The following is a 14,305-nucleotide window of genomic DNA, read 5'->3' on the forward strand; positions in this document are numbered from 1 at the left end:
CCAGATACTCAACTAGTCTAAAGGCCAGGTTTATTGCTTCTTTAAATCAGAACAACAGTTTTCAGCTGTGCTAACATAATTGCAAAATGATTTTCTAATGATCAATTAGCCTTTTAAAATGATAAACTTGGATTAGCTAACACAACGTGCCATTGGAACACAGGAGTGATGGTTGTTGATAATGGGCCTCTGTACGCCTATGTAGATATTCCATAAAAAATCTGCCGTTTCCAGCTACAATAGTCGTTTACAACATTAACAATGTCTACACTGCATTTCTGATCAATTTGATGTTATTTTAAAATGGACAAAAAAATGTGCTTGTCTTTCTATAACAAGGAGATTTAAGTGACCCCAAACTTCTGAACTGTAGTGTAAACAGCATGTAATAGAAGTACCCAGACACTTTTTTACAATCAATTGTTTTTGAGAAACTTACACCACCAGCGGTATACTTCCTCATGTTCGTTCTGCAGTTGCAGGGGCGCAAATGAAACATGAACAAAGGCTCCAAAAACATCCAAATACGTCATTTTAGAAACGGCAACGCTCTCAGTATAGTGATGCCGGTCTTTAGATGTTTCAGACATGAAATTGTGTCATTGAGAACTATATCTGCACGTTGTATTCCATTTTGTGCGACTCGAGCGATAATTGTGTAGCCCATAATACTTTTCCACACGGAGAAGCAGCACATCTGCAGAGGGGAAACCGCTTCAGTCGCACAAAATTGAATATAACGTTGCGGATAAAGTTTAGAATGACACAGTATCATGTGTCTGGGCACTTTTACAACATACCATTTACCTTCAAAATACAGATTTGGTTCAAATAAAGTGAACTTCTTCTTGAAGCTGAACAATCACATCCCTGAGATGGCCGTTACCTGTTAGTTCACTGTGTAGCACCAGGACAAGCCCTCATCTGCTCCGGTAGCAGGAGGGAGGGGAGGTGGCAGAGGCCGGTTAGGGTCTGAATCAGATTCAGAGCCCTATTCCAGGGTCCTGGGGGCCCCTCTGGTTGCACATTTTAGTTATTGCCCTATTACTACACAGTTGATTAAACTAACCAACTCATCATCAAGCTTTGATTATTTTAATCACCTGTGTAGTGCTAGGGCAAAAACCAAAACGGGCACCTAGGGAAGGCCCCAGGACCAAGTTTGGGAAACCCTGCACTACGTTCTGGCCCAGGACTGCTTCTATAGCACCAGAGTCCTGATGAGGACCCAGACTCTCTGGCAAGGCCTCCCCGGGGCAGGGCTGGGTGGATGAGTCTCATGAGTCTGTCAGCCCGTGGTGGGGTTGAGATTGTACTGAGCTGGGTTGGGCTGGGCAGGCACAGCCAGGGTAAAGGTAGGGGACCAGGCTGCACTGAATTCTGGATGCAGGTTCTTATAATTCTGCCATCCTGGTCAAGTGCTGTAACAGGGTTAAGGGTGAGTGAGGGTGGGTGGGTGGCATCAGGATCCAGACTGGGCTGGCTGGGTCAGACGGTAGTTCTGATGTTTTTGCCAGGCCGGGGGCTGCGGTGCACCTTGGTGTGTTTGGAGAGGTGGTCGCTGCGGGCAAACTTCTTCTCACACAGAGAGCACTCGTAAGGCTTGACCCCGGAGTGGGAGCGCCGGTGACGAGACAGCTCATCAGAACGAGAGAACCTACAGAGACAGAGGAGCACAGGTCAACACCCAAAGCCCTGCGATAAAACAAGTTGGTGTTTTGATCATTTCTCTGAATTGGAAATGTTTGAGTTAAACATTCAGTCGTTACAGCTAAGTGTGTCAGGAATCCGGTTATTCCCACTGTTTGATAGCTACCAGACTAGTGCTCAGACTCAACTCTGAGGGAAATAGGAACACTAAATGGTGGGTCAAACAGTATTTACAATATACACTGAGTGTACAAAACATTAGGAACACCTTCCTAATATTGATTTGCACCCCTTATGTCCTGAGAACAGCCTTAGTTCATTGGGGGCATGGACTCCACAAGGTGTCGAAAGCATTCCACAGGGAGTCAACATGCTGGCCGATGTTGACTCCAATGCTTCCCACAGTTGTGTCAAGTTGGCTGGATGTACTTTGGGTGGCAGACCATTCTTGATACACACGGGAAACTGTTGAGTGTGAAAAATCCAGCAGTGTTGCAGTTCTTGACACACTCAAACTGGTGCGCCTGGCACCTACTAAAATACCATATTCAAAGGTACATAAATCTTTTGTATTGCCCATTCACCCCAAATGGCACACATACACAATCCATGTCTCAAGGCTTGAAAATCCTTCTTTAACCCGTCTCCTCCCCTTCATCTACACTGATTGAAGTGGATTTAACAATTGACATAAATAAGGGATCATAGCTTTCATCTAGATTAACCTGGTCAGTCTACGTCATGGTAAGACCAGGTGTTTCTAATGTTTTGTACACTCAGTGTAAAAACAACATTATAAGCATATCCTTTCACATCCTCTAACTACCTCAATAACCCTAACCCATTCCTTAGGAAGCTCACTGCAGTTGCTAATAGGGATATTAGAAACTGTGCGTGTGTTGTAATATCTCATATTTGCAGAGCCTCTATATTGTCTTATAAAAGCTCTAATCCCTACCTCCACAGACAGATATAATTTTTCTTTATGCTAAGCTTTGCAACATAATTACAGAGGAATACTGTGTCAACATCCTAACAAGGGGTATAGAGCATTTTTTTCTACTGTCATCATTATACCCACTTCATTTTGAACCAGTCATTACAGGCTTTCTTCTCTCTGTTTTATTATCCTATCACATGTTAATAACTAGCCTATATGATAATGAACTAAACAAACCTAAGCTTCCTGTTTCCTGCATGTTGACTAGCATTGTTATGATATAACCCACCTCCAGCCACAGTCAGGCCAGCTGCAGGTGTAGGGCTTCTCTCCGGTGTGTCTGCGAAAGTGGGCCTTCAGATGGCTGCTCTTGGTGTACATCTTCTCACAGCCTGGATGAGAACACTTGTGCACCCTCAGCGTCTCTGTAGGAGGGGGTCTGTTCACCTTATGTGGGGCCACGGCTTTCACCACGGCCCCTCCACTGTGACCCCCAACCACCGTTGCCCCAGCAAGCCCCCCGGCAATCCTCAAAGTGATCGGTAGAGGGGCAATCTTCACGTACTTCTGGTCTGGAACTCCGGCGTCCATGCTGGCTACGTTGAGAAGGGTGGCTGGGGCAGAGGGCACCTGTGAGGCAAGCAAGGTAAAGTTCTGCCCTCCGTGGAGCCCCAAGACCAGGTGGGCCAATCTCAGCCCACTGGACGCCCCAGGAGGAGAGCCTGTCTGGGGGAGAGGCTGGGCCAGCGGCAGCGACTGGACCTGGAGTACCAAGGGTGCTCCCAGGAGCATTGAGGGGGTGGAGGGGGATGGGGAGGGGCACGGGGCTGCTGGGCTGTGGGTGTGAGGGATGTTGGGGGTTTGTGGGGTGAGGGGTGACAGGGCAGCGCTGGTCCCTGGGTCACTATGTCCTCCTGGGGAGGAGAGAGGTTGTTCCATGGAGCTGGAAGGGGAGGGAGCGGGCTCCTCCATGGGTTCACTAGAGAAGAGAACCCCCTCTCTCACCAGCTCCATCTTCTCCCTGAGGAACTCCTCGATGTCCTCAAGGGTGGGAGAGAAGGGCGAGGGCAGGCGGGGGCTGAAGTCAGGCAGCCTGGGGTCCTGCAGAATGCCTTCTTCTCGCTTCTCCCTATCCCGCTCTATGGGGGTAAAATCATCCTCCTCCTCTTCCTCCTCTCCAGGGCTGAAGCTGAGCCGAGCACCCATGTCCCCGGCATCTGGGCTGTAACCGGAGGCAAAGCTATCTCCCTCGCTCCTCCCCTCACTGCCCTCTCCCTCCACAAGCTCCAGGGACACCACACTAACACTGTCCCTAAAGAGGTCATTATCAGAGACCAGCGCTCTGCTGCTTAACGACACCATTGATACAGTCCAGATACACAGGAGAGATGAGCAGAGAACCACGCTTCTCACTACACCTGCACAGAAAATGTGAGGGATAGCGCAGTTAAAAATGTGAACGGTTAAATATGAATAAGAATGCAATATTTAATACTGATATGCTGTTTAGGAAAGTTGCACCTAGCTGTATTTGAAGGAACAGTGGACATGTGGAATGGTCCAATGGAAATGCGAGTGCAAGGTGAGAGGATGTGTCAGCCAAGGTGGTGTGTGAAAACAGCATAAAAGTGTATCTTTTGGATTTGAAAGATTCTTTCTAGCTTATACTAACGTTAAATTCCAAAGGTTTCCAAAACCATACTGCAAGTGAAGCGTATATGCGTTTAGACAGTTTTGGAATTGTAGTACACATGGAGCCAGCTGTGGTCCATACCATCAGCTGAGAACCCAAAAGTGGGGCCGGCTGTAAAATGTGTATACCCCCATTGGGTTCTCCAGAGCTAGGTAATAATAGGCTGAAAGCTAACAATCAACAAATGATTAGGCCAAACATCTAATCCGAATGGGATTAAGGCCTAAACACATGTGCTAAAACAGAGCAAATATATCTATCATCAAATTAAACATAATAAACCTAATGTGTCATTTGATTTCATTAATTCGACCATCATAACAATAAAGCGACACGCGGGATAATTAAATGGATACATTGTGCACAGTGACGCGTCCAGCGTAAACACTTCCCACATGACGCCCATATGTGTCTCGGGCGCTAAACAACATGGTGCAGGACTGTAATAAATGCGTAATTACACCAAAGTGAATCATGTTATACAATCGAGAAACGTTATTCGACGTCAGCAAACAGTATTATTTAAAACTTCAACTGTGTTTAAACTCAGCGCATGGGCAGGCGAGGCGCATGGCAAGCCACCTGACTGCAACAGCCAGACAGGAATTCATGAGTCTCAAGTTCGGAGGGTTCTATAAATACAAATCTAAGCATCCAGCGCAAACGAAAAGAACAACTAACATCAGTAATGGCGAACTTACCGTCTATAATCATGAAATATATTAAGAGCTTTCGAAATACACCGTCCTCGAAGTTTTTGTCCGTCGTGTTATTGTTGCAGAGAGGGATCCCGTCATTGCCAAGGCTCCATGTTGGCATTCTTTATGAGCCCATCACATGACTGCATTTCTGTACGCTCGGAGGCAAGGATCCAATTCCGGCTGTTTGGTTGGCTAAGGTTACGGAGGCTCGCCCTAAAACAAGAGATTTAATTGGTTTCCGCTTGATGGACGCTGTTTTTCCCCCAATATTTTGGAAACGTCATTGATCTAGGCCTACTGTCCCTATGCCACCGGGAAAATTAGAATTAACGCCACCACAGTTATGTATCCAGTGTTCTCAAAATGATATCGTACATACAACGTGGCTCATTCAGAAACCATGTGTCATGAACTGACAAGATGGCAGAGTTTTGAACTGCAGCAGGTGGTACGATGGACATTTTGTTAAATTATAGCCTATGAATTGCTTAATTAGGATTAAGAATTATAGCCGTTTTCATGGTTAACCAAATGTTGGCGTGTCGGTCAGCTCTGTGGAGAGCACATGTATAAACACTAGACTCAGACTGGTCTCATAGACTAGACATAACATAGTTCATGTAAATCCGGGATACTCAAATTATTATATGTCACGTTTGGTATGGTTACATAAATTAGAAGGTAAAAACGAACGGAGGGTGGTTGGTCGGGGTGGGTGGGTGTATGAAGCAAACATCTAGAAACCCTTGGGGTGGGTGGGGGCGTATAGAGCGAATGACTAGCAAGCCAAAGGTTGTCTCTTGACAACAAGGTAGACGAAATTCGAGCAAGGGTTGCCTTCCAGAGAGACATCAGAGACATCAGCATTCTGGATCATTGCTACTCTAACTTCCGCGACGCATACAAAGCCCTCTCTCGCCATCCTTTTGGCAAATCTGACCAAGACTCCATGTTGTTGCTCCCAGACTATAGACAGAAAATATAACAGGAAACCCTGTGCTCAGGTCTGTTCAACGCTGGTCCGACCAATATGATTCCACGCTTCAAGACTGCTTCGATCACGTGAACTGGGATATGTTCCGGATAGCCCCAGACAACAACATTGATGTATACGCTGATTCAGTGAGCGAGTTTATTAGCAAGTGCATCGGTGATATTGTACCCACGGTGACAATTAAAACCTTCCCCAACCAGAAACCGTGGATTGATGGCAGCATTTACGCAAAACTGAAAGCGCGAACCACTGCATTTAATCATGGCAAGGCGACTGGAAACATGACCGAATACAAACAGTGTAGCTATTCCCTCCACAAGGCAATCAAACAAGCTAAGCGTCAGTATAGAGACAAAGTAGAGTTGCAATTCAACGGCTCAGACACGAGATAGGTGGCAGGGTCTACAGTCAATCACGGATTACAAAAAGAAAACCAGCCCCATCGTGGACACCGACGTCTTGCTCCCAGACAACCTAAACAACTTCTTTGCTCGCTTTGAGGACAATACAGTGCCACTGACACGGCCCGCTACCAAAACCTGTGGGCTCTCCTTCACTGCAGCCAACGTGAATAAAACATTTAAATGTGTTAACCCTGTCAAAGCTGCCGGCCCAGACGGCATCCATAGCCGCGTCCTCAGAGCATGCGCAGACCAGCTGGCTGGTGTGTTTACGGACATATTCAATCCATCCCTATCCCAGTCTGCTGTTCCCACATGCTTCAAGAGGGCCACCATTGTTCCTGTTCCCAAGAAAGCTAAGGTAACTGAGCTAAATGACTATCGCCCCACTTTTGTCATCATGAAGTGCTTTGAGAGACTAGTCAAGTGTCATATCACCTCCACCCTACCTGACACCCTAGACCCACTCCAATTTGCTTACCACCCCAATAGGTCCACAGACGACGCAATCGCAATCACACTGTACACTGCCCTAACCCATCTGGACAAGAGGAATACCTATGTAAGAATGCTGTTCATCGATTACAGCTCAGAATTTAACACCATAGTACCCTCCAAACTCATCATTAAGCTCGAGACCCTGGGTCTGAACCCCGCCCTGTGCAACTGGGTCCTGGACTTTCTAGGACTGGGCCGCCCCCAGGTGGTGAGGGTAGATAACAACATCTCTACCCGCGAATCCTCAACACTGGGACCCCACAAGGGTGCGTTCTCAGTCCTCTCCTGTACTCCCTGTTCACCCATGACTGCGTGGCCATGCACGCCTCCAACTCAATCATCAAGTTTGCAGATGACACTACAGTGGTAGGCTTGATTACCAACAACGACGAGACGGCCTACAGGGAGGAGGTGAGGGCCCCTGGAGTGTGGTGTCAGGAAAATAACCTCATACTCAACGTCAACAAAACAAAGGAGATGATCGGGGATTTCAGGAAACAGCAGAGGGAGCACCCCTCTATCCACATCGACGGAGCAGTAGTGGAGAATGTGGAACGTTTTAAGTTCCTCAGTGTACACATCACAGACAAACTGAAATGGTCCACCCACACAGACAGCGTGGTGAAGAAGGCGCAACAGCGCCTCTTCAACCTCAGGAGGCTGAAGCAATTTGGCTTGCCACCGAAAACACTCACAAACTTTTACAGATGCACAATCGAGAGCATCCTGTCGGGCTGTATCACCGCCTGGTACGGCAGCTGCTCCGCCCACAACCGTAAGGCTCTCCAGAGGGTAGTGAGGTCTACACAACGCATCACCGGGGGCAAAATACCTGCCCTCCAGGACACCTACACCACCCGATGTCACAGGAAGGCCAAAAAGATCATCAAGGACAACAACCACCCGAGCCACTGCCTGTTCACCCCGCTATCATCCAGAAGGCGAGGTCAGTACAGGTGCTTCAAAGCTGGGACCGAGAGAGTGAAAAACAGCTTCTATCTCAATGCCATCAGACTGTTAAACAGCCATGACTAACATAGAGAGGCTGCTGCCAACATACTGACTCAAATCTCTAGCCACTTTAATGATTAAAAATGGGATGTAATAAATGTATCACTAGTCACTTTAAACAATGCCACTTTATATAATGTTTACATACCCTACGTTACTCATCACATGTATATACTGTACTCTATACCATATACTGCATCTTGCCTATGCCGCACGGCCATCGCTCATCCATATATTTATATGTACATATTCTTATTCATTCCTTTACACTTGTGTGTATAAGGTAGTTGTGAAATTGTTAGATTACTTGTTAGATATTACTGCACGGTCAGAACTCGAAGCACAAGCATTTCGCTACACTTGCATTAACATCTGCTAACCATGTATGTGACCAATACATTTGATTTGATTAGATTAGCGCTAGCTAATGTTAGCATTAGTCACCTAGCTAACGTTAGCCACAACAAATTGGAATTCATAACGTATCATAATTTTTTCCTATTCGTAACATAGTTTACTTTTTCAAATCCCTAACAAATTGTACGAATTACAATTCGAACATATACGAATTGTAATTCATAACATATCAAACGAAATGGATGATGGACATCCACAAATTAATACATACCATACCAAACATAACAGATCATAGTAAATAGATCATAGTAAATAGATCATACTAATGGCTTTACGTACAGAATAATATGAAATGACCTGAGACCACATTGCAAGACCAGAGCCTACCTCCATTATCATGTTTGGGAGTGTTTTAGCAATACAACGGGGACCTCTGCTGGAGATTCAGGATATTGGCCACAATGATCCAGTCTGCTGTGTTTTTAATCCCTTCATTGTGTTGGTGTGGATTTGGGTGGTGTAATCTGATTCCAGCCCAGTCCTTATGAATAACTTCTGTATCAAACATAATGGACAGTCAAATTCAAATAATTTAGTTTACATATGAAAAATAATGTTTGATGTTTAAAATATTTTATTCACAAGATAAAAGGAAGGAGAAAGAAGCTTGCAAATAAAAATGAAATTATGTAAGGCACTACTACGTGCTATTACCTTGTGTAACAACTTAACCTTTCCCTTGATACAATTACAAACTGTTTAAAACCATAAAAATATATAAAACAATCCAATATATTATCAAAAGTGTTTGAGCATTAGGTAAAATTCAATTTATTGGACATGATTTGGAAAGGCACACACCTGTCTATATAAGGTCCCACAGTTGACAGTTTATGTCAGAGCAAAAACCAAGCCATGAGGTCAAAGGAATTGTCCGTAGAGCACCGAGACAGGATTGTGTCGAGGCACAGATCTGGCGAAGAGTACCAAAACATTTCTGCAACATTGAACTTCCCCAAGAACACAATGGCCTCCATCATTCTTAAATGGAAGAAGTTTGGAACCACCAAGACTCTTCCTAGAGTTGGCAGCCCGGCCAAACTGAGCAATCGGGGGAGAAGGGCCTTGGTCAAGGAGGTGACCAAGAACCCGATGGTCACTCTGACAGAGCTCTAGAGTTCCTCTGGCGAGATGGGAGAACCTTCCAGAAGGACAATCATCTCTGCAGCACTCCACCAATTGGGCCTTTATGGTAGAGTGGCCAGACAGAAGCCACTCCTCAGTAAAAGGCACATGACAGCCCACTTTTCCAAAAGGCACCAAAAGACTCTCAGACCATGAGAAACAAGATTCTCTTTGGCCTGAATGCCAAGCACCATGTCTGGAGGAAACCTGGCACCATCCCTACAGTGAAGCATCATGGTAGCAGCGTCATGCTGTGGGGATGTTGGGAGCGGACCGTGTCGGTGGCACTGTGCTATCCTCAAAGCGGGCAAAGGTGTTTAGCTTGTCCGGGAGCAAGACGTCGGTGTCTGCGACTTGGCTGATTTTCCCTTGTAATCCGTGATTGTCTGTAGACCCTGCCACATACGTCTCTTGTCTGAGCCGTTGAATTGCAACTCCACTTTGTCTCTGTACTAACGTTTTGCCTGTTTGATTGCCTTACAGAGGGAAAGATTACACTGTTTGTATCTGACCATATTTCCAATCACCTTGCCGTGGTTAAATGCAGTGGTTCGCGCTTTCATTTTTGCACGAGAGCTGCCATCTATCCACTGTTTTTGGTTTGGGTAGGTTTTAATAGTCACAGTGGACACAACATCCCCTATACACTTCCTGATGAACTCAGTCACCGTGTCTGTGTATACGTCAATGTTATTCTCTGAGGCAACCCAGAACATACCCCAGTCGACGTGATTGAAACAATCTTGAAGCATGGATTCTAAATAGACCTTAGCAATGGTACTTCCTGTTTGAGTTTCTTCCTATAGGAAGGGAGGAGCAGAATGGAGTTGTGATCTGATTTGCCGAAGGGAGGGCAGTGGAGGGCCTTGTAGCTGTCCCGGAAGGGAGAGTAACGATGTTTGAGAGTTTTTGTAGTGCGAGTACTACAGGCAATGTGTTGATAGAACTTCGGTAGTGTTTTCCTCAAATTTGCTTTGTTAAAATCCCCAGCTACAATAAATGCGGCCTCAGGGTATGTGGTTTCCAGTTTCAACAAAGTCCAGTGTAGTTCCTTGAGGGCCGTCGTGGTATCGGCTTGAGGGGGAATACACACGGCTGTGACTATAACAGAAGAGAATTCTCTTGGTAGGTAATACGGTCGACATTTGATTGTGAGATATTCTAGGTTGGGTGAACAAAAGGACTTGAATTCCTGTAGATTATCACAATCACACCATAAGTAGTTGATCATGAAACATACACCACCGCCTTTCTTCTTCCCGGAGAGTTCTTTATTCCTGTCTGCGCAATGTACTGAGAACCCAGCTGGCTGTATGCATGGGGACAGTATATCCAGAGAGAGCCATGACTCTGTGAATTAAAAAATGTTCTGGGTTAAATACTTCAAAGTTGCTTAGGAGCTAGAAGCAAAGCTACCATGTCTTTTGGTGCCATCTTCAGTTTGAGTGCCCATCTTCAGTTGGAGTGCTGAATGAACACTTCAGGAGAAAGTACAGATTAATGGGACAAAGGCATTTTGGAGTCGAAACAGACTCCTGACTATCAAATTAATTGATTTTTGAAAGAAAATTTAAGTGCCAGGTTTAGAATACTGTAGCTGATGTACTTTGTGATCTTGGATGTGCTGCCATTAATTATTTCTCTCTCTTGTAAATATTACCTAAGGGACAGAGATGTGCTCGAGACCACCCGGTTTGTTTTTCATTCATCAATGCCCTCCCTTCCTTTGACCTGACTTCAACTTTATCCACTAGGCATCTCCTGCCCTGTCGGCACCATTGAGAGCATCTTGAATGGCTGCATCACCGCTTGGTATGGAAACTGCTCGCATCCGACAGCAAGGCACTACAGAGGGTAGTGCATACGGCTCAGTACATCACTGGGGCACGAGCTCCCTGTCATCCAGGACCTCTATACCAGGTGATGTCAGAGGAAGACTCCAGCCACCCAAGTTACAGTCTGTTCTCTCTGCTACTGCACGGTAAGCAATCAATCAATCAAATTGAATTATAAAGCCCTTCTTACATCAGCTGATGTCACAAAGTGCTGTACAGAAACCCAGCCTAAAACCCCAAACAGCAAGCAATGCAGGTGTAGAAGCACGGTGGCTAGGAAAAACTCCCTAGAAAGGCCAGAACTTAGGAAGAACTCTAGAGAGGAACCAGGCTATGAGGGGTGGCCAGTCCTCTTCTGGCTGTGCCAGGTGGAGATTATAACAGAACATGGCCAAGATGTTCAAATGTTCATAGATGACCAGCAGGGTCAAATAATAATAATCACAGTGGTTGTCGAGGGTGCAACAGGTCAGCACCTCAGGAGTGCATGTCAGTTGGCTTTTCATAGCCGATCATTCAGAGTATCTCTACCGCTCCTGCTGTCTCTAGAGAGTTGAAAACAGCAGGTCTGGGACAGGTAGCACGTCCGGTGAACAGATCAGAGTTCCATAGCCGCAGGCAGAACAGTTGAAACTGGAGCAGCAGCACAGACAGGTGAACTGGGGACAGCAAGGAGTCATCAGGCCAGGTAGTCCTGAGGCATGGTCCTAGGACAGGTCCTCTGAGAGAAAGAAAGAAAGAAAGAAAGAAAGAAAGAAAGAAAGAAAGAAAGAAAGAAAGAAAGAAAGAAAGAAAGAAAGAAAGAAAGAAAGAAAGAAAGAAAGAAAGAAAGAAAGAAAGAAAGAAAGAAAGAAAGAAAGAAAGAAAGAAAGAAAGAAAGAAAGAAGGTCAGGAAGATCACGTCAGTGCCTCAACCTACTCAAGTGACGCACCCCTCCTAGGGACAACATGGAAGAGCACCAGTAAGCCAGTGACTCAGCCCCTGTATTAGGGTATGCCAGGCAGAGACAGCAAGGGCGGTTCGTTGCTCCAGTGCCTTTCCGTTCACCTTCACACTCCTGGGCCAGACTACACTCAATCAGCGGTATAAGCGTTACTGGTACCAGAGTACCAAATCTGGGACCTAAGTTCTTTTGAACAGATTCTACCCCAAAGCCATAAGACTGCCAAGCAGTTAATCAAACGGCTACCCAGACTTTCTGCTTTTTACCCATACCTAGATGTCCATAGTACTTCAATCACCTAACCAAACCTACATGTACATATTACCTCAATAAATCAACCCAAGTACCTCTTCAGTACACTAACTCATTACCGGTACTCCTTGTATATAGCCTGTATATAGCCTCGTTATTGTTATTTTATTGTGGAACTATTTTACTTCATATTTATTGTTAATTTTCTTACTTTTTAACTGCATTGCTGGGAATGGGCTCATAAGTAAGCATTTTACGGTACAATCAACACACTTGTTGTATTCGACGCATGTGACAAATCCATTTGATTTGATTTGTAGTAACTTTTTAAAAGTTAAGTTGGCACTCTTCTGTAGAAAACATACATAAGGGTAGTCATAGAGACCGGATTGTAGGAACAAATTTCAGTTTTTAATTTTTTATAAATTGGCAAAAAATGTATAAAACTTGTTTTTGCTTTGTCACTATGGGGTATTGTGTGTAGATTAGTAAGGGAAAAAACTATTTAATTAATTTTAGAATAAAACTGTAACGTTACTAAATGTGGAAAAAGTCAAGGGGTCTGAATACTTTCCAAATGCACTGTATTTACATGATGGGTCATGTGACTTGGTTACCATCGTCAGGTACTAGCCAAGTAGCCTAGTCAATCAACAAATCAAATCTATCGCCATCCGTTTCAAAATACTCAAATTATAACCCAATTTATGACATAGCAAGAGGTTTATCAGACCTCAATTGTCACTCTCCATGGACATACGTTTTTTAAAATAGTTTTTATGGTCAGACCTAGCTAGCAGCCAATGCAACTGGAGAACATGCTAGCTAAGCTAGCTAACTTATGCATAAAAAAAATCTACATACATATGATGGTTAATGAGTGTTGAATTCCCCTCCCCACCAAAACATCGAATGGCTTATTTGCTACATGAAGTTTATTTGATCGAATAGAAGTTTCATAATACTTAAGCTGTTTCGAGTGTACTGATATAAGTAGGACATCCCAGCAACTTTGAGAAAAAACACTTTATATCGGAGTTGTCTCAAGATGGCTATGCATATTAATGGCATGAGGTTAGTAGTATCTCTCTCTACTGGCGTTTGACGTCAACAACCCTCATCGAATATTTAAAAAAGGATTACAATAATTAGATGCATGCACCAATCCAAAGAAAGGATAGACGGGAGCTAGACAGCCCGCCATGCCGCTTTGTGGACAATGACTCCCATTGTTAGGGTGGAGAGACATGTATCTTGTCAGTATATCCATAATCTTTGGTGACAGAGTGAGGGCATTGCATAGGCACTTTGTTGAGATTTTTGTGGGACTGGAAAAAAATGCCTGGGACTTAACAGAATATTATTAACTAGTTCCCATGCATTTAAATGAACAGTTATGTTGCGGAACATTATAGATCACTTTCGTTTTTGGTTCGGGTTCTGTTCCTCAAATAATTTTGTTCTTTCCGGTTTATTTCCATCCCTTGCTTACCATATAATTACAATCAGCAAAATGGACATACAGTTGAAGTCAGAAGTTTACATACACTTAGGTTGGAGACATTAAAACTGTTTTTTCAACCACTCCACAAATGTCTTGTTAACAAACTATAGTTTTGGCAAGTCGATTAGGACATCTACTTTGTGCATAACACAAGTAATTTTTCCAACAATTGTTTACACAGATTATTTCACTTATAATTCACTGTATCACAATTCCAGTGGGTCAGAAGTTTACATACACTAAGTTGACTGTGCCTTTAAACAGATTGGAAAATTCCAGAAAATGATGTCAAGGCTTTAGAAGTTTCTGATAGACTAATTGATATCATTTGAGTCCATTG

General features: G+C 44.4%; 1 protein-coding gene across 1 annotated transcript; it reads right to left on the reverse strand.

The window, feature by feature from the left end:
- Positions 1 to 248: 248 nt before the first annotated feature.
- Positions 249 to 5,132, reverse strand: LOC106583109 (Krueppel-like factor 15). Its single transcript, XM_014166936.2, has 3 exons — positions 4,985 to 5,132; positions 2,880 to 4,008; positions 249 to 1,657 (listed from the first exon to the last, which is right to left on the reverse strand). The coding sequence occupies exons 1-3, from the start codon at positions 5,100 to 5,102 to the stop codon at positions 1,489 to 1,491; spliced, it is 1,416 nt and encodes a 471-aa protein (XP_014022411.1). The 5' UTR covers positions 5,103 to 5,132; the 3' UTR covers positions 249 to 1,488.
- Between the last annotated feature and the right edge of the window lie 9,173 nt (positions 5,133 to 14,305).

Source organism: Salmo salar, chromosome ssa22 (assembly GCF_905237065.1).
Source record: "Salmo salar chromosome ssa22, Ssal_v3.1, whole genome shotgun sequence".
Classification (NCBI taxonomy): domain Eukaryota; kingdom Metazoa; phylum Chordata; class Actinopteri; order Salmoniformes; family Salmonidae; genus Salmo; species Salmo salar.

Coding starts and splice junctions, on each gene's coding strand:
- LOC106583109 (XM_014166936.2), bottom strand. CDS start 5,102: ATGCCAACATGGAGCCTTGGCAATGACGGGATCCCTCTCTGCAACAAT. Junction 4,009..4,984: donor ATATTTCATGATTATAGACG/GTAAGTTCGCCA, acceptor TTTTCTGTGCAG/GTGTAGTGAGAAGCGTGGTT. Junction 1,658..2,879: donor TGGCCTGACTGTGGCTGGAG/GTGGGTTATATC, acceptor CTGTCTCTGTAG/GTTCTCTCGTTCTGATGAGC.